A 25,903-nucleotide genomic window follows, 5' to 3' on the forward strand; every position below is an offset into this window, starting at 1 on the left:
GCTGAAGGGCCAAAAGTTGCAGTGCATAAGAAGTGTAATAACAAAAGACAAAAGGTGATTAAAGTTGCCTGTTGTGATGCCAAAAGAGAAATTTTAATGGAGGGGTCATCAAAACGGCAAGGTTAAAAACAGAAAGTGGTGATAGTATAACAGAAAATATTACTATCAAGAGTGTCTACGTGGTCAACATGTTTCAGCCTGGAAGGCTTTCGTCAGGACCTAAGTTTGTATACCACTACTGCAACAGTGAGAAATAATAATGGTGAAATAAATTTATACACAAACCAAATGACAACACCTACCTAGAGTAGTCTACTTATCGTATGTATAGAGTCATGGTCGTGAGAACTATCTCTCCTGAAACACAAGAAAAGATTATGCATCTGGACATATATAAACAGTACTGCCAACAGTGTGTAGCAAAATATCGAACCATATGTGAATTCCACTGTCAGCCTGATGTAAACTCACCCATCAATCGTATGGAGGATGCCTCACCTCGCCTGGCACTCGCTCAGGTTAGTAGAGGCCGCTACTAACCTGAGCGAGTGCATAATCGCATAATGCATAATCTTTTCTTGTGTTTCAGGAGAGATAGTTCTCACTAAATTTATTTCACCATTATTATTTCTCACTGTTGCAGTAGTGGTATACAAACTTAGGTCCTGACGAAAGCCTTCCAGGCTGAAACATGTTGACCACGTAGACCACGTAGACACTCTTGATAGTAATATTTGCTGTTATACTATCACCACTTTGTTTTTAACCTTGCCGTTTTGATGACCCCTCCATAAAAAATTTCTCTTTTGGCATCACAACAGGCAATTTTAATCACCTTTGTCTTTGGTTATTACACTTCTTATGCACTGCAACTGTTGGCCCTTCAGCTGTCTCTGGTTGACTCCATACCAGTAACCCACAATACTACATAGTGGGACTCTGTGGATGGTACCAATCTATACAAAACAACCCAGATGACGAGACTCCGCCAATGGGTGGGCTGATACGTTTATATATATATATATATATATATATCTCTCTTCTCATAACACATATATATATATATATATATATATATATATATATATATATATATATATATATGCACACCTATCTCTTTACATTACTTACTGAGTGTTTAGATAGTGGTTTTGAGACCCTTGGCATCCTTTGTGTTTTGTACTCTGTTTTTCTACCAATGCTAACATGTTTATTGTGAGCATTTCTTGGGTAATTATAGACAAGTGAGAATCTGTCTGCATGCTTCTATACATTACGAGCTACTGCTACTTATTATAAAAAAATCTCTTCTATTAAACGAATTCGAATAACCTTTTGCAATAGATATCGAACAGCTTCTTTAATGTTTATTTCTGCACTAGAGACTCTATTTTTGCTGGTTTGTTTGTAAACATGCTCTATTTCACATGAAAGAGCTACGTACCAAGTACTTAGAAGGTTTAAAGTAATCCCTGCAGTAATTGCTAAGGATATTGCAAGTCTAAAGGGTCATGGAACTCTATACTGACTTGCAATATCCTTATAATGTAAGGCAGGGGGTGCTTTATCCATGTATTATTCATATTTTATCACAGATGCCAGCATCCCAATACATCAGGACTTTTTAATATAGAAGCATGTTCAAACAAGAACTACTTGCGGTCATCTTGAGACATGTTGGTTAAATTTCATGTGTACTCGTATCTGATTTTGCCCACTCTCTAGATTGTTAGAGCTACCTAGCTGATATGAACAGACCAGCTCACTTGAACAGTTTTTGTTTGCAGTCGTATATAGCATGAACTTGGCACAAAGGCAGCAGAGTGCTTTAGATACACATGAAATTACATTACAGAAAACCAGATTTTTTTTTTCAGACTTGGAAGACTAAGTGATGTGCCAAAAATCACAGGATGTTAAGCCGATACCAGGATTCTAACCTGGTTCTCAATTTCCAAGGTAAGCAACTCCAACCTGTAGGTCAAATATCCTCTTTTAGTTCTTATTATTCTTAAATGTAGTTCATGGTTAGGTTGCTGACACCAAACCTAAGTTTTTAAAAAAGATACAGAGGTGGAAGGGATAGGATTTTGGGCTCCAAGTAAATTAAGTTCTCCCAGCTTGCTTCAAATAGTTTAATCATGATCAAACTTCCATTTCCAAGGAGAAGAGGATGCAGCAGCACTAGAAGCCCAAGTAAATAGCATAGGGAGATGAGGAGCAGTCGGTTGGGAAAGACCGCCCCAGTTTCCAGCCGTCCCCGAACATTTTCTATACAACCTATCCTCACCCCAAATAGCCTGTGCTATCCTGATCTATTGTCTAAGCGGATACAGAGCCAGCTTTGTTTCATTTGTTGAGTCCATCCCATCACTTTCTAATATTGCCATTTTGGGTTATTTCAATGTGCCAGTTATGACCCGTCATCTCTTGCAATATCGCAGTTATGACCAACCATCATTTCCCAATATCTGTCCCATTAAAATATTTCTTCAAATTCTGAAAACTCTGTTCTTTAGTCAATTGGTTTGTAGCCCAAAACTATTGCTCTTATAGCTTGACTAAGGTAATTGTGCACAGTACTGACAGGATTTGTACACCCTTCCCTTCACATTCTGGGGTCTTCATCGTTGGATCAGGACTGCCTTCCAACTATCCAGAAGTCACTCTGGACTATGAAGCTCTGTGCTTTTTGTTTACTGCCACTATCATAGTTTCTTTGTAGAATATTGCATAGCTACAATCGGCTTACTAAAACAAGTGCTGTGTGCTGCTTACACGGTTTTAATCAAGGCGCATTTAATTAGTTTCCAATGTTCAAATAAAGAGGTTATCCACCATTATTGAGCTATTCAACCCTAAAGATTTGTCCACAAACGTTCCTTCCTCTTTAGAATTGGACATTAATATGTAGAGTTGACAACGTTAAATATACCAGTCAGCTTTTCAAGCCAGCATCCTTCCCTCTTTAGTGAATCTTTCTAAAGATACTCCCTTCCAATCAGACTTTCTGTTCCCTCTATTGTTGGCTTACAAATAGGTTCACAATTTTATCTTGTTCTATTGGAATCCTAACGTATGTGATTCGATAAAAAAATGTTAATTCTTCCCCAAACTCAAGCTCTTCTGTCTTCAGGCTTAGATCAGGCTAGTTATTACTGGATCCAAGTAAGCTGCTTTTACTGACTTATCCTTGGTGTAAAAAGCATTGACTCAAAATGGCTGACCCAGCAACCAATGTGCCAACTTTGGCTTGTCAGTGCCTGCCAAGCTTTTTGAGTATGTGCAATCTCGGACATATCATTGTTATACTGAAGTACTGAACTTCTAATATTCAAACCTAATTGTTTCTATAAAAACAGTCTAATTGTTTCCCCAGACTGGGGCAGGTGTTGGTTCTAGCTGTCAGCAGGGCAGCCATCACTGGTACAATGTTGAATCTCTGCAGTTTATGACCCCCATGACTTAAACCACACAGGTCTACTTGTTCTTGATTAATCACCACAGGAATGTTTCCCTTCTTCTGACTTCTGGTCTTCCTCTTGTATAATTCCACATTGCCACAGTACTATGCCAGTACAAAATATATGCCGAGATGCTGAAACTTGTCATCCTGCCTTGTGGCACCCGCATGAATGCTGCACCTTCCAGTTTTCTCTATAAACTGCAGTAGGGTCTGAGGTTCCGTAAAGCCTTAAAGACCTGGATTTTCCCAGCTTAATTTTATCTCTGTCCGGACGGTTTCGAGTTACCTGCATCTGGGATAGCGTTGGGACGCCCCGTTGCTGGGGCAGCTATGCGCTGTATAAATCTAATCAAGGTTGAAACTAATGGGATTTCACTAAAGTATTGTGGAAATTAACCCCTTTGCTACTACGTACACACTTATTTTTTTACAGTTTTGGCATTTTGCTGGGACATAGCCTATATTTGCTATTTTTTGTGCTTCTAGCCTCCTTCCAGTTAATGGTAGAAATGGGTATGAAAGCAATAACAGGTCCTGGAAAGCTATACATTTCAGAAAAGTAGACAACATTCTGAATTCAGCAAGGGGTCATTTGTGTAGATCCTTGAAGGTTTTGTTTTATAGAAACTAACAGCTGAAAATAGGAAAAATCAAAAGCGAGTTGAAAAAAACTGCCATTTGTGCCAACGTTTTCACCTGTAACGTCTTTTAAGTATGACAGATTTATGAAAGAAATATACCTTTACATCTGCTGGACACTTCTGGTGGTTATATAGGACTTGTAGGTTCAACAAGAACCCGAGGAACCCAGAGCCAATAACTGAGCAGCGTCTTGCAAATATTTTTTATTGTGTACCGGGTATACAGCAATTCGTTTGGGAAAATAAAAACTGTGAAAAATCGGTACGAAAGACATATGTATTTCCGAAATGAGAGCAAAATCTAGAGTTTAGAAACAGTAGCTATTTGCACATCTCCGAAATTGTGGGCACCCATGCTAGCATGTGAATTATAGGACATTTTTCAAAGGGACTTCTCTTTTACACATTCTCTTACATTTGGAAAGCAAGAAATGCATCGAAAGTCAATAGGTAATAACAGTTGCTCTACATTTCTGTGTTCCCATAAAAAGGACACCTCACTTGTGTGGGTAGGCCTAGTGCCCGCGACAGGAAACTGCCCAAAACGCAAAGTGTACATACCCGATTTTTACATTGAAAACTGGTGCCTATTTTGCAAAGTGCCTAGCTGCAGATTTTGAACCCTAGCTCTGCCGGCACCTAGGGAAACCAAGCAAACCTATACATTTTTGAAAACTAGACACTTAGAGGATTCCAGGATGGGGTAACTTGCCTGGCTCTCAACAGGTTCTGCTACCTAGAATCCCTTGCAAACCTCAAACTTTGTAAAAAAAAAAAAAAACGAAACATTTTGCTCACTTTTTGTGTTGGAAAATTTAGGATCTACGTGGATCCACATAATTCCACCTCCCCACTCCCATTCTCCAAAGTCTCCGGATAAAAATGGTACCTCACTTGTGTGGGTGGGTCAAATACCCGCGATAGGCAAGGGCTCTAAACGTTTTGTGGAGACTTCAAATTTACCCATCATAAAACAACCTAGTTTTGCAAGGGGGATGGGAGGGGCACTTGGGTTTTTTTGGGCCCGAACTCAGCCGCCCTCCAGGGAAACCTACCAAAACCCACACATTTCCGAAAACGAGATACCCTGGGGAGTTCAGTGAGGTATGGCTTCCGTGGATCCCCCAATGTTTCCCTACACAGAACCCCCTGCAAACATCAAATTTAGCTGGGAAAAAAAAAAATCACTTTTTCCACATAGTAATGTGTAAGATCACTGTGCCGGCACAAATGTCCCATCACCCAGCGTTCCTCTTGTTCTTACTTGTGTGGGTGGGCCACAGGCCTGTGACTGGGAAGGGCCAACAACATAGGGATTTCTAAGCGCTATATATTTTTTTTAACCAGTTTACTGCGCCTGCGATTTTGCGGAAGTTCGGCATTTCCGCAAAACGGGCGGGGCCGCGTCGGCCATTGGCCGACAGCAGCACCAGCGAGGTAGCGTTGCCGTTGGCAGCATGGAAGGGGTTAAATACGTTTTTAGCGGATGCTGCACTGATGCTGCATTAGACAGCCACACAAGTGAGGTATCATTTTACTGGGGAGACCAATGCGAAAACTAGGTGGTAGGACATTTGTTCTGGCACAGTGAGCCAAATATGTGGGAAAGGTGTTTTTTTCAGCTAAATTTGAGCTTTGCAGGGGCTTCTGGGTAGGAAAACGTTGGGGGATCTACACAAGCCATACCTCACTGGACTCCCCAGGGTGTCCAGTTTTCAGAAATGTCTAGGTTTGGTAGAATTCCCTAAATGGCAGTGAGTCTCAGACCAAACAAAACAGGTGCCCCCCCCCCTGCAAAACCAGCTCCATTTATGATCAATATTTTTTAAGTCCCCATAGTACGATGTGGGCCATTTCCTGTTGCAGCCACTATGCCTACCTACACAAGTGAGGTACCGTTTTTATCGGGAGACCTGGGGGAATGCTAGGTGGTAGGAAATTTGTGTAAGCCTGGTGGTACCACAACTTTCCCCACACAGAAATGTGAGGAAAATTTGTTTTTTCCAGCTAAATTTGAGGTTTGCAGGGCATTCTGGATAGGGAAATGTTGGGGGATCCACACAAGCCATACCCCAGGGGGTCTAGTTTGCAGAAATGTGTGGGTTTTGTAGGTTCCACTAGATTGCCACTGAGCCTGAGGCCAAAAACCCAGGTGTGCCCCCTCCTCCCCCCTTGCAAAATCAGGTCGTTTTGTGAAAGGTAATTTTGATGTCTCCACAATACGTTTTGGGCCATTGCCGGTTGCAGGTACTTGACTCACCCACACGAGTGAGGTACCATTTTTATTGGGAGACTTTGGAGAGTGCAGGGTGGGTGGAAGTTTGAGGACCCACGCAGATTCAAGAACTTTCCATTACAGAAATGTGAGGATTTATTATTTTTTTTTTAAACTAAGCTTGAGATTTACATGGGATTCTGGGTAACAAAACCTGGTGAGAGGCACACAAGTCAACCCATCCTGTATTCCTCTTGGGTGTCTGGTTTTCAAAAAACTACAGGTTTGCTATGTTACCTAGGTGCTGCCTGAGCTAGGACCCAAAATCCACAGGTAGGCACATTGCCGAAAAAAAGTCAGTGCCTAGTGGGCTTTGTCACCCTGGGGGAAGGGGTGGGGGGGGGGGGGGGGGAAGGGGGAGCTATTTTTGGGGAGCTCGTGATGGAACCATTGCATCATGAGCACCGAAAGGGTTAAAAACTTGATGGGCTTTCATTGCCAATTGTTTTGCATGCAGGATCAATCTCTGAAACTCACCTTTTGGTCAGATGGGAACAGGCCCCAAGCACAGTTACGGAGGCAATTATTAAAACTTATCTCCTCAAGGGGTTTCCCTTGGTTTTCGGTATCTTTTACAATTTTCTTAAGACAAACTTTCTTTTCTCCCAGTGTTTGCTCCACTGTGGCCATATTCATCATAGACTTACGCCTAGATTACAACCACCTCTTTATTGAGGAAGGGTTCAATACATTCTTTGAAAAAATGTGTTTCTATAATGCAGATGCGTGTCTTCTCTGTGAAGATCATAATATTGAAACTGCTCTCAACTACTGGAACTTATTACTAAGTCCTGTGAAAGGACACGTTGGCTCCTTATGCCCGTTTCTCCTCCTTCTCCGCAGACATGCCTACACCTGTATGACTGTTCATCTACCCCAGGCTCCTCCAACTATAAGCTTGTGAGCCACTGCTAGCTCTCCAGCTACCTATAAGTATCTCTGCAGTGTGCAGCCCAAGCTACTGAATTAGAAGCTATTCCCTGGTCGAATTAATATATGTATTCCACACTTGAAAACTTTATTAGAGATTAAAATGTGTATTTGCAGAAACTCATAAGCAGATGGTTGGAGACAAATTGTTAGATTTCCAAAATATATTAAACCTGATAATTAAGTCCAAAATCACGAGGCATCGTGAGATGTATACTAACACTATACCTTTGTGCCAGTTTATCTTGCTTGAGGTAGCCATTAATGTGCCCTTGTCTGACATGGTCACTGTTACCACACAAATAATACTATTACCTTGGTATGAGTTTAATTATACATAAGAAGCTCTTATTGAAAAGGTTGGAGACCCCCATTCAACCCGCTGTGTTTTCACCATTTCAGGAAAGAAAGTGATGGAGGCCATTTGTTCATTAATCTGAACCCTTACTTTAGAACAGCCCTCTCAAGATCTTAACATAAACATGTACTTTAAGAAAAATGACATCTTGGCTGTTATGAGTCTTGATTAAATTGTGCCCTAAGCTATTGTCCTCTCCATTACCAACAAACTCATTGGAATACAAGATCTTCACAAATTTTGCTCATCTTCATACTGACATTAACAGGTATAGCCTGAGGCATAAATTAGAACATTACACCCACGGAGAGTAGAATGTTCTAAATTATAATGGGAGAAACACAAAGATAAACATTGGAATGTTTGGGCTCCGGGCTCATACCCGCCATTATAAGCCTGGTACTACTCCATTGTCTTCAATGAGGCTCTCAACATTACATTGTTATTATTAGGGCCCCTGGTCTTATGGTAGTTATTTTTTCAACTTTTCTGTTTGCATTTATCCATTTTTCTTTGCAAATTATTTCTGTATTTATCCATTTTTATTTTGCGTTCTCTGTATAAATGAAAGTGCAATGGGGATTAGTCCACATTTATTTAACTGATAAATGTATACTCACATTTGAATGTCCAGGAGGTTTTAGCAGGACATAGTGCAATAGATTTATCTAAAAACACTTGCTTTGTACAATAGCATAAATAACTGTAGATCTGCACTTAATTAAGCTTAATTAGGAAATATATTGTCTTTTGTAATCTCCCCTACCTCTCAATCTATACACCTAGTGACCTGTCACTCATGATTGACTGTAGAAAAAATACCCAAAGAAGGCCTATTTTCCGTATTTTTCTGTATTTAAAAATAAACACAGACAGGAAAAGAAATAGTTTTCTGCATGTATTTATTTGTAAAAAATCTGTAAAAATGGAAAATTGGGAGCCCTAGTTACAATATAGCCTTAAATCATTGCTGTATCAGACTGTACTAGTCATTAAGGCCTGCTTCAGCGTGAAAGGTCCATGGCGAAAGCCTGTATAGTCCAGCTACAGGGGAATAGAAGGCTATTAGAACATTATTGCCCATCATGGCAGTATATTCTTAATTAGTAAAAAACAAAGGACTCACGGAGCCCGAGGAGATTAACATTTCCTCAGGCTAAGTGAAGTCTCTTGCAGTGAAAAACAAACTTTGGAATGTTAGAGCGCCGGGATTTTACCAGCCATTAGAACCTCGGAACTACTCCATTGCTTTCAATGGAGCACTCAACATTCTATTGTTCTAATATAGCCTTATAGCCCGCCGTTGCGGGCTATCCCGGCTAATAAAGGTCCGCTCCCCTGTTAAAGGCCCGAGCAGAAGGTGAGGGACTTTAACAAGGGGATTCAGGACTTCAAAGGGCTATAAGGCTATTAGAACATTCTGCCACTAGAGGGCAGAATGTTCTAACAAATAAAACTAAGACCTCTCGAAGCTCGAGGGGATTTAAATCCCTTTGTGCCTCGAGAAGGCTTTGCAAACTGTTGAGACCCTTGACCCTTGGGTAGGTCGCTCCCCCACCGCTGCAGCCCCACATGCCTTGACCGCTGTTCCTGACCCCATCCTGCTCCTCTGATCGGCACTGTACCTCTGCCGCACGATCACCGCTGTGCCCCTGCTTCTGTGACCCTGTGTGCCTGCAGAACCCGTTCTCTTCTGTACCCTGAGTGAGTGTCCCTGAAGTTTTATTTTGGGCTTCTTGCCCATTCCGTGCTTTTCTGTTGTCTTTTTTGTGGATCTTCGCAATCCCCGCCGGGCTCCTCAGCCCCGTTTTTCCCGCCGCTGACTACCGTGCGGCCCGCCCCCCCTACACTCATTGGCCAGCCTACTCTCCCGCCTCCCAGCTGACCCCTCCGATGCTCTTATGACGGCCGCTGCGCAGCGGAGACAGCGACCCTTGACTCTCGGATAGGTCGCTCCCCCACCGCTGCAGCCCCGCTTGCCTTAACCGTTGTTCCTGACCTCATCCTGCTCCTCTGATCGGCGCTGTACCTCTGCTGCACGTTCACCGCCGTGCCCCTGCTTCTGTGACCCCTTGTGCCTGCCGCCCTGTTCTCTTCTGTACCCCGAGTGAGTGTCCCTGAAGTTTTATTTTAGGCTTCTTGCCATTCCGTGCCTTTCTGTTGTCTTTTTTGTGGATCTTCGCGATCCCCGACGGGGTCCATAACCCAGTTTTTCCCGCCGCTGTCTCCCGTGCGGCCCCACCCCCTTCCACCCATTGGCCAGCCTACCATCCCGCCTCCCAGCTGACCCCTCCTCCCCTCCGATCCTCTTATGGCGGCCGCGCCGCTAGTGCGCTAAAGGCGCGCCAAAGGCAAGCCCGTTTGCGCCCTCCGCGCCGGACCACGCTCAGCGCCAGAACCCCTGGCCCCCACCGCTCACAAAGCACCCGACTGAGATACGACTCCGCCTCCCTCAACGCACTCAACACCGGATGAACAACCGCCTGCTACCAAGCCACCCCTAAACGAACCCATAGACCCTTCACCTGTCAAGCCTGCAAATACACATGCCTCCGAACCTGCAGACCACCTGCCGGACCTCGCAACAACAACCACCTCAAGTGCATCCTCCTCAACACACGCTCCGTCCACAAGCACGCCATCGAACTATGGGACCTCCTGGACACAACAGGACCAGATGCCGCCTTCATCACAGAAACCTGGATGAACGCCTCCTCGGCCCCAGACATCGCCACAGCCATTTCCGACGGCTACAAGATCACCCGGAAAGACCGCACCAACCAAACCAGAGGAGGAATCGCCATCATCTACAGGAACACCATCAACATCACGACCACGACCGAAGACACACCCCTCGCCACCGAACACGTACACTTCCAGATTCACACCGACCCCAAGACCACCTTCAGAGGAACACTCATCTACAGACCCCCGCGCACAATTCAGCGAAACCATCGCCGACTTCATCAGCCCGCACGCCGCAGCCTCACCAGAATACATCCTCCTCGGGGACCTGAACTTCCACCTGGAGAAAAACAATGACAACACCACCACCACCACCCTGCATGACATCCTTGGACACACAAAACTGGTGAGCACCCCCACCCACATCGCTGGCCACACACTCGACTTCATCTTCTCCGCCAGCAACTACGTCTCCTTCAGTCACTCTTCTGGACTACACTGGACCAACCACAGATGCGTCCACTTCACCTTCAAACGGGACACTCACCACCATCACACTCCACAAATCCCCCGCAGATGCTGGAGCAAAATCACCACATACCAGCTCCTTTCAACACTGAACCAGAACCCCACCAGCCAACATCACCGACGCCAACAACGCAGCCCTCAACCTCTCACACTGGATCATCAACTGTGCCGACAACCTCGCACCGCTTAGGAACCCTCCAGGCGGGACCAGCAACAGGAAAACCCCATGGTTCACGGACGCCCTCAAAGAATCTAAGAAAGCCTACCGTACCCTCGTAAAAACCTGGCGCAACGAACGAACCACAGAAAACATGTCAGCCCTCAAGATCGCCACCCGTGAACACCACCGGCTGATCCGCTCCACCAAAAGGACATCGTTCAAAGAGCGACTAGACAACAACAACCACAACAAAAAGGAGCTCTTCGACATTGTTAAAGAGCTCTCCAACACCAGCGCCAGCTCCAACGACATCATGCCTACACAAGAACTCTGCATCTCCCTCGCCTCGTTCTTCCACCGAAAGATCGCAGTTCTACAAGACAGCTTCGGACCCCAACCCCCGCCTCCTACCACCGAACCAGAAGCCCCCACCACTACCCTAAGCTCCTGGACCCCTATCAGCTCCGAAGAGACCATAAGCATCATGAACTCCATCCACTCCGGCTCCCCCTTGGACCCTTGCCCCCATCACATCTTCAACAAAGCTGATACCATCATCGCACCCCATCTCCGGAACATCATCAACAGCTCGTTCGCATCAGCCACCTTCACAGAGAGCTGGAAACACGCAGAAATCAACGCCCTCCTGAAAAAACCCACGGCAGACCCCAATGACCTGAAGAACTTACGCCCCATCTCTCTTCTTCCCTTTCCGGCCAAGGTCATCGAGAAGACCGTCAACAAACAGCTGACCGCTTTCCTCGAGGCTAACAACTCGCTCGACCCATCCTAGTCGGGATTTCGAGCCAACCACAGCACAGAAACCACCCTCATCGCAGTCACCGACTACATCAGGACCCTGATGGACAACGGAGAAACAACCGCCCTCATCCTCCTGGACCTCTCGGTAGCCTTCGATACCGCGTGCCACCGCACCCTAATAACCCGCCTCCGCACCACTGGAATCCTTGGAAAAGCCCGGGACTGGGTCATCTTGTTCCTCTCCGACAGAACCCAGAGAGTCCGCCTCCCTCCCTTCCGCTCAGAACCCACCGAGATCATCTGCGGCGTACCCCAAGGTTCGTCGCTCAGCCCAACCCTCTTCAATATCTACATGAGCCCCCTCGCCGCCATCGCACGCATACACAAAATCAACATCCTCTCCTACGCCGACGACACCCAGCTGATACTCTCCCTCACCAAGGACCTAGCCACGGCCAAAACCAACCTTCAGGAAGGCATGAAAGACGTCGCGGAATGGATGAAGCTCAGCCGTCTTAAACTGAACTCAGACAAGACTGAGGTCTTCATCCTCGGACAAACCCCTACAGCCTGGGACTCCTGGTGGCCCACGGCGCTGGGCACCGCACTGACCCCCGCAGACCACGCACGCAACCTCGGGTTCATCCTGGACCCCCTCCTCACAATGACCAAGCAAGTCAACGCCGTCTCGTCTTCATGCTTCAACATCCTACGCATGCTTTGTAAGATCTACCGGTGGATCCCCGCAGAAACCAGAAAGACTGTCACCCATGCCCTCGTCACCAGCCGCCTGGACTACGGAAACGCAGGAACCACTGCTAAACTTCAGAAACGACAACGCATTCAGAACGCCTCCGCACGCCTCATCCTCGACATTCCTCGCCACAATCACATATCCGCCCACCTGAAACATCTGCACTGGCTCCCTATCAACAAGAGGATCACCTTTAGGCTCCTCACCCACGCACACATAGCACTACACAACAGAGGCCCCGAATACCTCAACAGCCGCCTCTCGTTCTACAGGCCCGCCTGTCAACTCCACTCAGCCAGCCTGGCCCTCGCCACCGTCCCAAGGATCCGCAGAGCCACCGCCGGAAGATCTTCCTCCTACTTGGCGGACAAAACGTGCAACTCCCTCCCCACACGCCTCAGAACTACCCAGGACCATCTCGCCTTCAGGAAACGCCTCAAGACCTGTCTCTTAGAGCAGCAGAAGCCCCCCCCCCCCTCTCCTCCAGCGCCTTGAGACCCTCTCGGGTGGGTAGCGTGCTCTACAAATGACCTGATTGATTGCTCTGCGGGCCTTTACTGGCCCGTAGAAGCATGGGGCACTCCATTGACTACAATGGAGCTCCCAACATTCAAATGTTCTAATAAACATTATAGAACTACTTGAACCAACATTCTGAATTAAGTGGAAACCCATTGTTGTCCTAGATTACCACACCACATTTGAAAGAGCACTCTGATTAAACAGCATTCAAGTAAATCCAACCTTGCACTAAAAGGCTTGAACTGCTTGGCAGCGATTCCTCTGAATAAGATAAAATTCTGAAGCATCACTGGGCTTTTTGTCAGTGAGATTTAACACAGGTTCTGAGGCCAAATGAGCAAAAGTTTCAACAAATATGTAACATCACACACAAGCAGGGTCAGACCGATCAATCCAGTAGTGCCCAACAGGCTGGTCTGGAAGGTCAGCGGCCCTGTTTTTATTTACTGTTTGTAGGCCTGGTTTATGGGCTGCGGGGACAGTTTTTACACAGGATATCCCCGATATTAAAAAAAACATTGCCTGCAGCAAGTTCAGATCCATGCGGCCTTCCATACTTTTGAAAACGCATACACTTATATACACTTCTATTTTGGTGCCCAGGTCTATTTTCTGTCCCAGTCTGACCCTGCGGAAAAGCTGATCATCAAGTTGGCTCAAGTATTTCCAACTTGAGAAAGGTCTATTGAGTTTTAGTACTGTCAAAGTCTAGCTTAAAATCACAGAAGCATAAAGTTAGCACTTAATACAGATGGAATACAATTTGGAAATGATAACAAAATAACTTACTGCTATGGTTGATCCATTTTTGCCAACGCCACCTGTGAAGATTACTCGAAAGTAATTAGTGCAGGAGAATACAGTTCCTGCTACAGTGCATAGAGCGGGGAGGATTTTCATTTGAATATTCAAAACTGGTATCTTTAATACAGAGAAAGAAAATGCATATTAAAATAAAGATTCCACAATCAGAAACGTGTGTGTATACACACTGATGGCATACTTCACAATTCCACTTTTCTATGCATATGACTGGCATGAATATACAATTACCCATTTCCCATAAATAAGATAAATATACATTAGAATTCCCCAGAGCACAAAGCTTAAAAATACTTCAACTTTTTTCCCCCAATAGGACCTTAAAAGATAAAGCACAAAGAATTTCATGAGAAGTAATGCATATTATTGAATTGTACTGCATCATTTACACAGCGCTTACTACCCTAGTGCAACAGTTTAACAAAATACCCATTACTAAAATTATCAGATTTTCCCTTCTCAGACTGCACGAATAAGGTGAACCAACACCTCCCCCCTCCCTCCACCCACCCACCCACCCACTTCCCGGTCTGCCAGCCTGACACCAACTGTCCATCCTAATATATGTAGACTATTGTCTCTATGCGTCCCTTGTAGTTGTTGCAAAGCAATCAAATCGATAGGGTCTGTTCGGCTTTTCGATTAAAAACATGCGCGTATTGGACACACGCGTATTCGAATCCAACGTTGCGTATATATAAACACACGCTAATGTTGCAAAGTGACCCAACTCCTCCACCCTCCCTCCCACCACCCACTTCCCGGTCTGTCATCCTGAGAAAAACTGTCCATCCTAATATATGTAGACTATTGGGTCTATGCGTCCCTTGTAGTTGTTGCGCAGCAATCAAGTCGATAGGGTCTGTTCGGCCTTTCGATTAAAAACACGTGCATATTGGACTCGCGCTTATTCTAATCCACCGTTGTGTATATATAACCACGCGCTTAATCGAATCCAACGCTGTGTCAAAATTTCAAAGCAATCTGTGAACAACTTTCTGAGATTTAAGATTTTGATCAAAACGAACATTGACATTTTGGTTTGTCTGTTCGGGCTTTCGATTAAAACACACGCGTATTGGAATCCAACGTTGTGTAAAAATTTCCTAGCAATCGGTGAAGTACTTTCAGAGATTTGCGATTTTGAACAAACGAACATTTACATTTTTATTTATATGGAGGACACTGAGGGTCGTATACTACATTTAGTTCGATAGCACATACCAGACCCCTATTACAATGGAGATGACGTGAAGACTAAGCAAGTGGCTTACCCAGAAACAAATATTTAGCCGACACACTCATTCTTCATCCCTATGGAATGTGCGGTCCTCGAGCGGTGGGGCTTCAGAACCCTAAAAATTTAGTGCAGCAAAACCGGAATATCTCACCCGCTCACCGCATTCTCACATCTTCACGAAAAGGTGCACGATGTGGCAAACTTAAGGCCCATTTCAAACAGAAGAGCTCTAACCAAGACAGGATAACAGTTATAAGAAAAATGGCAGCTTTGCTTTGGTAGGCTGTTTTTTTCTTTGGCTTAGCATGCTATAAAAGATTTTTGAAGAAGAGGTTTTCTCCTCGGATCACAAGGACTCAATTTTATATGGACATATACATAACGCTAGATGGGTTAACAGTGATCTGAGACCCAAGCACTCTGCTATTTTTCAGGTTAAACAGTTTAAGTATTACATTTTACAAAAGATCGACAACAACTATTGCTGCTTCTGTGCCACTAGCTGGACAATACAGACATTACCTCTGATGCCACCGAGAAGACCAAACTTTGTTCAAAATGATGAAAGAACTTCCACTTTGCAGTCCTGCAATCTCCACCAAAGAAACCGGTCAGTAAAAAGGTCTGGTTACTTATTTAGGACCTCAGAACTCCAGGGAAATATTAATCTATCAATGCATAAAATAAACAACTGCCAATCGTTGCAGCAATTTCAGTCCAACAAGCGAACATTTTAGAACTCTCCTGAAATATTGCTTATCAAATGATAATTCAGCAGGGAACACATCCATTGTACAAAAACAACCTAACAATATCTTGTGTTAAATAATAATTTGACACCATCGTTGGCAAAAAAGAGTATTAAAATATATTTACAAAATGTGTAAAAAGAGCATGAACTTGAGGTGTCAACCAAAATAAAAAAGTTGTATCTAGAGAAGAACCTCATGATCACAAGTGTCAGTAGACTGTAAGTGCACCCGTTTGTATGTGAAGATATATATAATTCACTTTTCAAATATAGTCAGTGTAAGTAATTTAAGCTGGAGGGCTAAACCATTACTAGTCTACTCGAAAGTCCCTGAGGGAAAACCTAGCAAAGCCAGAGGAAAAAGAAAGAAACCACAAAGCATTTAGCTGATAACTGGAGATTAAACAAATAGGTCTTCAGCTTTTTTTTTTTAACTAAGAAAAGTTTGTTTGCACATTCAAGTATAGTGGCATCGAGTTCAAGGTCACGAAAGTAATTAAAGAGAGCGACTGCCCTCCAATTCTTGTCTTTATAAATCTGGAGATACAGAGATGAAACTGAAAGCCAGGTCGCCAAGTTCTAGGATGAGTATATCTGGGAAAGAGCGAAGTCATGTAGTCATCTGCTCTTTGACAATGAATGGTTCCGTGGTATCACAACAAAGCTTTGTAAAGACATCAAATGCGAATCATCTGAGACCGAAACTCTCGAGCTTAGGCCCAGCACCAGCTTCGCAGTGGCATTCTGGAGTACTTGAAGTTTTTATGAGTTCTGTTTTGGACGGCCTGTATTATTGAAGTCCAGCTGTGACAAGATCAAATGTTCTAATCACGGTTCTTTCAGAAGCAGACAGAAGCAATAGTACAATTCTACCCTGGTAGTTAACTGGTGGATGGCTCAGTTAGTTCAACACCCACCGCAGAATGAAGCCTTGTCATACAGGTGAAGTGCCTGAATATTTGAAAGGAGACGCTTTCTTTCATCTTTATAATGTGGGAAAATTGAGCACCATTACACTGGGTAACAGAAACAGATGCTAGCTAAAGGCCTATAAAAGTGTGGAATAAGGTGCTAAGTGTAAAAATGAAAAAGTTAGTTTTTAAAGTGGTTTCGGCGAATGTAACGGCCAAAGAAAAACGGCTAGGCTCTTTCAACAAATGGAAAATTCCTTCTATTATGTTAAAGCGTCTCCTAGAAGATTTACATCAGGTGAATTTTAATTAAACAAGACTAAAGCATAAATGGTACAAACTACTATCATTAGGAAAAAGCAAACTGTTGAAAATATATGACGCTGGACGTGCTTTGCTGTACTGATTAACATCCTTTAGGCAAATGCCGTCCTGTACCTCTTCCTAAAACAACTGAGGTCACAAAATGTGGCCATTTCCCCACAACTGAAGCTACATCACTATCTGGCTAAAGAGTGCTGGGAAGGAGACCACAGCTCAGGTCTACAACAGAACACTGGGAAGCCCTGTATGTCTATCATGAAGTGAGGGACATTGTGGCAGTCCATTGGCCTCACACTTCATCTCACTCACTTCACTCGTTGGTGCTGCCGAACAAAATTGACGCAAACTGAATGCAGGTTTGAGCGGGCCATGAGCACCAGGGTACAGTTGTGCTCATACAGCACCATAGTAAAGGCCAACATGCCAGTTGCAACCTGCCTGGGGCCACATGCTAACGACTCTACATGTGGGTGCGACCTCAGGATGCCGGGACATTCCGCAAGTAATAGATCGATGTTGCCATTAACAAACACATGTGCTTGCAAATCTTGCAGCACTGTGTCTCTGCATGCATCTATGAGTCAAAGCAGTCTACATCCAAGCAGCTTCAAGAGAGACTCCGGGACACGCCGGAGTTTGCTTGATTAACATTGTTGAAGTATTTTCACATGTGCAGTTTCGGGAAATAAACGTGTGTATTAATGACTGTTATGATGAATATAGTCATTAATGATGATGCACTTGAAACAAATATTAATGTTCGAAGTGTGAATAATGTAGTTTAGCTATGCCACATTTTTGTGAAGAGACCATTTAATTAAAATAAAAAAATGTATGCAGTTTCTAGTGTTTTATTCATCCTGCTCCTGCTCATTCCCCCTCCTAATAAATGTCCTCCATGCGAGACTCCCCACAGTTTTCGCAAGCTCAGTACAACGTGACAAAGGAATAATTTTCATCTTAGAAATGGGTTAGTTCTATAGACCTTTAAAAGGACAATCTTGTTTCCGATGTGTCCACTTGTGCTCTCGCTAGTCACGCTATGCTGAATCTGCAGTTCTGCTCACTGTTCATGCATAAAATGGGTATAAAAACATTTGGTTTTATATTGAGGTGGGAGACCTATTTCAAAAGACAGTCCAATTATTGAGAGGTTTCCTATCCCTAATAGAAATACTGCTGGTGTTCTTTAAGGAACGACATTTGGAGATTCTTTTAATGATGCCTGACTTTGTACTCTACTTTGTAAACGTTCTGTATCTAACGCTTCATGGCATGTACTGCCTTATTATTTAAAACAGTGGTCTTAGACAAATCTTATTTAAATATATCACTTAGTATAAGTAGATGCATATAAACGACATTTAGAAAAGGCACACGTAAGAAAGTAAGGCAATAAGCCATTTCAAAATGACAGATTATATTCCATTTATTTTAGGCATAATAGATAAATCTCATTTAAATCAAAAGTTTCAAACGTATGATATACAATTGTACATGTACTGGACTTATCATCAAGAAAAGAAAAAGTGTGAAAAAATGGTGCTCAAGTGAAGAGAATAGAAGGAGAGGAAAGGATTTCACAGGGAGATAATTCAAATGAATTCGAGTAGAAGGGACCCTGCGATATGTTTAACAGAAAATGGTCTCCCTTTCAAAAAATCAGGCCTGCCCCTATACATTAAATACAATATATTTTAAACAGCAGTAATACTCGTTCGTTGTCACAGTATAGCCACATCTGTGATTTCAGTATGGGGGATCACGGTTGGGTGTAGGCCTATTGTGGGGGGTTCGTCGATGTTTCGACCCTTGTGCAAAAAGGGGTTAGTAACATACTTTGCTACGGGTGTTCATCAGGACGGGGAGCATCAGACGCGCTTATTGCGGTGGGTAACCAGGAGAAAACCTCATGGTTACATTAGGGTTTATAATCTCATCAAATCGTTGTGGGAGTTCAACACTGCCTCCTTAGAAGGCTGCGCGTAGGCGTCCGGGCATGAGTCAGTGATACTAATTCTTAAAAGCGTTGTTCTAGTCTGTGCGCCCAGCGCTTCGCGTCTATCGGCCTCCCTGACATTTTTGTAATAAAACTACGGTAACTTTTAAATTATTTAGAACTCAGTTCTTGAGTGGTCCTAGTTACTATTTTGATTTACTGTGCTAGATTGTTGAGTCTGATGCCGTGCAGGGTGGAGTCTCTTATTGCTAGATGAAGGGTTTTCAAGCCCATCACAAGAAGTACATTTTGGGGCAATCAAAATATTGGGGTTCAGTAAAAAGTTGAGGTTTGGGCTCCCACAACAAAGGATGGTAAACAGGAAGAAGAAATAAAGATGAACGTGTCTATGTTGGTTTCTGAAGACATCTTAACTATGACGATATCAGTGTAACACTGCAACAAGTATAGCCCCTCTCTTGCACCATGCAGATAAAACTACAACCCGCACTTCTAAGCGCACTATGTCAGCCCACCATTCATTAGTCCATGTGGAAGGATATATCTGAACCATCCGTGGACACTTCCAAAGCCGGTACTTTACATCACTGATGAAGCGGACCTTCTTGAAGCAGTCTGAAAACATCCTCCAACTGCCTGCCAAATTTTAAGAATGTAAAAGAGGAGACCATGTATGTGTTAGCTTATACTATGAGACTACTGAAGACATGGTGGAAAACAAGATCAACAATGTTCCAACAAAGTAGTTTATTCACATGACTATGTTCTATGTGACTCTGTGTTTGCTGGCAACTATGAATAAGACCAGCAGAATTCAAGGACTGAGAGGGGACTTTGTGGGCATAAAGAGATCTTCCAAAGAAAAGTAAAACTCGACAGCTGAGTACTACTTTGGGAACTATCAGGTGTCCACAAAGGGAGAGTGAAGTGGTTAGGCCCAATGGAGTTAGACAGCCTTGGAGAAACGCTACCAAGATAGAGGATGGAAAGACCGAAAGTATAGTAAAAGCATGTGAGTACAGTCTGAAGGTTTGTTGATCAAGGTGACTACCGCTTTTTGACAGGTTGATCCAGCTGATTGCCGATGGTAAGTGACATGCATTTCCAGTCGCGGCGTTCATGATGCCATGGCAAAGGCGACTGAGCAAGATTAAGCAATGGAGATGAAAGCACATTTCATAAATAAGGATTTGCAAATCCAATAGGTGGAGCTTGCACTCGTCTAAAATATTTTAAAGGAGCGTGTAACAGTGCAAAACAAAGCATAAAAGCATCGCTTTCTGTATACTATCCATCTCTGAGATAGATTTTAATGCGACGGTTCAATATATATTAATTTAGTTTTTTTTAATATTTCCTCGAGCATTTCAATGCACTCCGTCCATTGAAGGCATAACGATGAATCAAACCGCCAACAAATGGCACGGAGTGAGTTCTCTGGGCATAGCTAGGCCCGTTCTATGCAAATTTTAATGAATTGGTAACAATAAGTAGCCGACACCTACGCTCTCACATCTGATCTAAATATGGAGGAGAGCAGGTGTCAGGAAAGATGGGGCAAAGAGGATGAAGAAAATGCAGAGGGCATGTCAACTGCAATGTAGTAAAAGTTGCTGTTCTATGGGTATACCCGCAACATTTAATACAATCTTTGTAAATCTGGCTTGACAGCACAGCTGGCAAGGGACCTTATGAAAGCAACAGAAAAAGAACCATAAGAAGCACTACGGAGAGATTTTTTTATTTTCTGCACACATGATGGTTACCTTTAATAATGTATTTAACTGGGGAGAAGGTGTGAGCTTCCACGAAAGAGTGTGAATACTGCCCTCAAATAGGCTAATGGAGTCTTTAAGCTGCCATACTAAAACGTGTTGACATAACATTTAAGGGCAAAAGTTCATCATGTCACACCAATATTAGCTGCACTACTACAGGTTTTTCCTCACTTACTGCCGACAGTGTAGTCTCTCCATCTGTACAAGCAGTTTAAGAAAGCTACCTCCCTGAACACCTACATGACTCTTCCATAAATTCACCCCATCCTTTGCCTGCTAAAGATCTTTTAATGTATTAATTTGACAGTAATATCACTATTTACAGATTTCCTGATAGCCAATCCCATGGCTCGACATTCTGCAGGTGGAAGTGATTGGTAACGTGACCTAGGATTGGCACGCCCAGCAAATACTAGTGTGCTGCACAAGGTTCAGGGTAAGGTGTGAGCGAAGGCAGAGTGAACGTGTTGGTGAGTTGTGTGCCCGTGAGGGGAGAGGGGCCTTGTGAGAGTGCAGGGTTAAGGCGGTTATGAATGCAGGGTTAGAGTTGTGCCTCACAGTGTAGGGTAGGCTGAGTGAGGTCAGCTTGGTGGTGTATTAAAACAGGGTGGACAGCGAGGACAGGGTGGGGAGCAAGCGCAGGGTGGGGAGCGAGCGAGGGCAGGGTGGGCAGCGAGCAAGGGCAGGGTGGGCAGCGAGCAAGGGCAGGGTGGGCAGCGAGCAAGGGCAGGGTGGGCAGCGAGCAAGGGCAGGGTGGGCAGCGAGCAAGGGCATGGAGGGCCGCGAGCAAGGGCAGGGAGGGCCGCGAGCAAGGGAATGGAGGGCCGCGAGCAAGGGCAGGGAGGGCCGCGAGCAAGGGCAGGGAGGGCCGCGAGCAAGGGCAGGGAGGGCCGCGAGCAAGAGCAGGGTGGGCAGCGAGCAAGGTCAGTGTGAGTGGTGTTTATGTATGAGGGCACAGTAAGAGTTGTGCCCATGTAAGTGCAGAGTGGTGTACCAGTGAGGGGTGAGCACATGTGTATGCACATGTGGAGTGGTAAAGATAGTGACAGCAGGCTAAACAGTGTGCGGGTGATCTGTACGCTGGTGCAGAGTGAGTGCAGTGCCTGAGTGAGTGTGGGGTATATAGTGTGCCTGTATGAATGCACAGCGTCACTTGTTTAGTTGAGTGTGAGTGGGCACTGTGTGCAAGTGTAGGGTTAGTGGTGTGCATGTGTTAGTGTTAGGGAAGTGGCGTGTCAGTGTGACTGTAGGGAGTGCAGTGTGTGAGCACGGTTAGGGAATGGTGTGCGAGCACAGGGCGAATGGGATGTGTGAGTGCAGTGAGTTGTGCCCATTTGAGAAGTTAAATTGTGAACCTGTGAATGAAGGGGTGGGGGGGCAGTATGCCAGTATAACTGCAGGATCAGCATGTGCCCAAACAAGTGCAGTGTACCTCTATGAGTGCAGCAGGTATGGTGTGCCTGCATAAGTGCAGAACAAGTGTTGTACCTATAAGAATGCAAGGTAAAGAGTTTGCCAGAATGAGAATTCGCTAAATGATTTATCTAAAGGAGTGCAGGGAGAATGGTGATGCCTGTACAAGTGCAGGATAAGTGATGTGCCGGTGTCAGCGTAGGGTGAGGGGTGTGCCAGAGTGAATGCAGGACGAGCAGTCTGCCCACCTGAGGTCAGTATTATGTGAGTACAGTATGAGAAGAGTCTGTGTGAGTTGTATCTGTACAGGGTAAGGGTTGCTCCTATGTGAGTGATAAGCATGCTCATGTGAATGCAGAGTGAGAAGTGTGCTCATGTGGGTACAGGGTAAGCATTTTAGCTGGGTGCATGTGTGAGTGCACGATGGAATGTGTGCCTTTATTTTATTTTAGGAGATTTGTTAAGCATTCAAATACCAGAGGGTGTCTCGGCGCTGAGTGTTTATTGAACTAGTCCATGAGAAGTTATTGCTTGAACAGCCAGGTCTTTATCTGTCTGCAATGCAGGGTGACTGTGTGCTTATTTGAGCAAATGGGCCTATATGCATATGTACTGGTTAAGGATTGTTTCTTTGAGCATACAGGATGAGCAGTGTTTGATTGCAGGGTGAGGGTTGAGTCTCAGGCACACACCTTTAGTGAAACATTGTTAGAATTGTGCCCGTGCAGTGTGTCAGTAAGAGTGCAGGGTGACTGGTGTGTGCCTATGTGAGTGAGGGTAAGCATGGTAGTTTTGTAAATGCAGGGTGACTTTCAAACATACTCACAGATAAAAATTGCCCATAGATTTGTAAGAAGGGTTGCTGATCCAAAATGACCACTAAAATATCCATCTCAAACTGCATTCCTTGAATATACCCCCATCTAAAATAGCTGAAAACTAATCAGCTGAGTTGCCTCATGTATTTATTTAAAGCGTCAAGCACTGCAAACCTTAATCTGCTGTAAGGAAGGGGTTGTCTCCTGTATAGTGAGTTAGTTGCAATGACCACTCTACGCAAGTCTCCTTTTTCGGCAACATATGCTTAACCACTACGTTTAAAAATTGGGGTTTAAAAATGAGGCGCTACTGTGTTTGACAAACTGGTTTAGAGTTGGGATATAGATTGCTGTGTAAAGATGACCAACATAGTAATATGTCTGACCATTTAAGAGATAGGAGGAAAGGGTCATACAATGAGTGTAGAGCTAGATAGATACCACAAGTTGGTTTGTGGGAAACCGATAGGAATAGTAAGATTCAAGTGAGGTATAACTAACTGAACAGCTAATTAAAAAGACGGATTCTTTGAGCACAGTCTTGCTCTCTAATTTTTAACTGCGGATGTCTCATAGTGAAGAATAATATATGGTGGAAGGATGGCACTACTTGCAACTTGGCAGTATTTGAGGGGCTAATGTAAATCTATGCCTTTGGCGGTACGAATACGTGTGGACATTTGGTGTTGGCACTAGGAGTATAGTGCATGCTGACCTCATATTTGATAGAGGGTAATTACTAGGGTGCCTTTAGGTGTCTCATGGAAATGTATCCCACGTGTATATAGGTGACTGTGAAATCTGGAAAAAGGGTTTCCAGACAGATCCGCATTATAGAAGCATATGGGTAGTATGTATATAAATAGGTATGTATTGACATTCAATTGATTACATTTTGTTTAAAAATGTGAGGTAGAGGGATGAACATGCCTACCCTAAAAAGCTCACTGAGAAGATGCATGTGCACATGGAGGAGGTTACTATATGAAAGGGTGAACTTGTACAATCCTGCATGAAGAAAAAGTAATTGTTCATTTGGTGACTTGTATTCTGAAGTAAACGCATATTTTGTGTATCCGTTATTTTCAGATTAGCAGGTCATTATTTTGATACAGTATATGATCTATGGCATATGAATTTGTTGGTCATGAATTGTTTTTGCTGTAGATGAATTCAAGTCCGGTCACCCGATAGACAAGCCTTTGTGTAAAATTGCCTGTTTGGTCTTGAAGTAAGTGGGGAAAAAAAAAAGGACACTATGGCAACCGAAACGTGCGTTTACCATGTTTTGGTTTAACGAAAGAGACCTAAACATGTGAAGTTTGTGTGGTGTACAGCACACAAATTATGATCATGCTCTATGTACAGTATCTGGAAAGAAAGGGGGACAGGGAATGTTTAAGGGATTTCAAAAGGTTTATATGAGTACTGTAATTTAAATATTGTATGTAAAATATATATTTTATCGACAATTGAAAGTTTACCAGAGAAGAATAAAAAAAGAATTAATATTTGTTCAATAATTTGTGTCGTTTTTTGGTACACTTATAATGAAGAAATAAGAGTTGAGCAGAAGGTTTTAGTCTTTATTTTGACTACGGGGTGAGAGCATTGCGCTTGTGTGAGTGTAAGGATGTGGCTATGTGAATGCAGGGTTAGACAGTATGAGAGCTAGATGAGGAGTGTATGGATGCGAGTGCAGGGCGCACGGGGATCCCATGTGATTGCAGGGCGAGCGGGATACTTGTTTCAGAGCAGCAATTTGTGCATGCACATGTGCAGCATGCAAGCTGCAGAACAATAAAGGCAGATCCAATGCATTGGTAAAGCTTTTTCTATTAGAGACTAACTGCAGATTCCTCACCTTTTGAATATTTTTCCAGGCATCAGACTGGCTCTATAAACTTTTAAGCAGTGCCTCTGCAGGCTGGTAGGTGGCGCCATGCGGCTCCGAACTCCTACCATTCCGCTCTTGAAATGACGTGCAGAGCCAATGTAGGTGCAACTCATGCTTGAAGTCAGTTGATTTTGAGGCTTTCCGCAAACACAGAGCCCAATAGAAAATTGGAATCTACCAGGGTGCAGATTCCTAAACGTGGGATCTTTTTACTGAGCAGAGTCCAATTCATAGAACAAGGAAGGTAGAAGGGTTGGTGAGGAATCTGTAGTTAGATACAGTCTCTACTAAAAAAGAGCGTTACTGGAGGTAAGTAACCTGTTCTTCTGATAGAGACTTCTAACCTCAGATTCGTAACTTTCTGAATAGAGTAATACATAGAAATTCAAGGTGGGTCTGTGAATTGGCTCAAACTAAACAGTCCTGTAGGACCGAGTGAGCAAAATGCCCTTCTCGGAAACCTGGCAGGCCAAACAGTAGTGCTTTGTGAACGTGCAGAGAGACGCCCACATAACCTCTGGCAAATGTCCAGGTTAGGAACTCCACATGCCAATGGAGCGGTAGCAGCAATTGCTCTGGTAGAATGAGCCCTTAATATCCTCCTGGGATCTACTTTTTGACCAGTGTGTAGCAGAACTCTAGCAAAGCACAACTAGCAAGAGATTGCCCTTTTCCGCATGGCTTTCCTCTTCTTCATTCCAGCAACCCCTTACAAAAAAAAAAAGCTGATCACCCACTCTGTGTTCCCTGGTACCATCATTGTATAAGTTCAGCACTCTTTTGGAGTCTTAGCAATAGAGTCTTTCCTCCTAATCCTCCCTAGATGGATGAAGAGGAACACAAAGGCAGTAAGGCGTGGAACAGCGTCACTAGTTTTGGGAAGAAAGGATTTCATATTCCACAAAACC

The 25,903-nt window shown here is 44.0% G+C and overlaps 1 protein-coding gene across 2 annotated transcripts in view; it reads right to left on the reverse strand.

Annotated features, from left to right (window-relative positions):
* Positions 1-25,903, reverse strand: part of CEPT1 (choline/ethanolamine phosphotransferase 1) — a 365,449-nt gene that overhangs the window by 98,198 nt on the left and 241,348 nt on the right. For both annotated transcript variants that reach the window (XM_086923091.1, XM_086923089.1), the window contains exon 6: positions 13,871-14,002. In XM_086923091.1, the coding sequence (XP_086779217.1) occupies positions 13,871-14,002 (132 nt within the window). The remainder of the gene's footprint in view (positions 1-13,870; positions 14,003-25,903) is intronic.

Source organism: Lissotriton vulgaris, chromosome 5 (assembly GCF_964263255.1).
Source record: "Lissotriton vulgaris chromosome 5, aLisVul1.2, whole genome shotgun sequence".
Lineage (NCBI taxonomy): Eukaryota > Metazoa > Chordata > Amphibia > Caudata > Salamandridae > Lissotriton > Lissotriton vulgaris.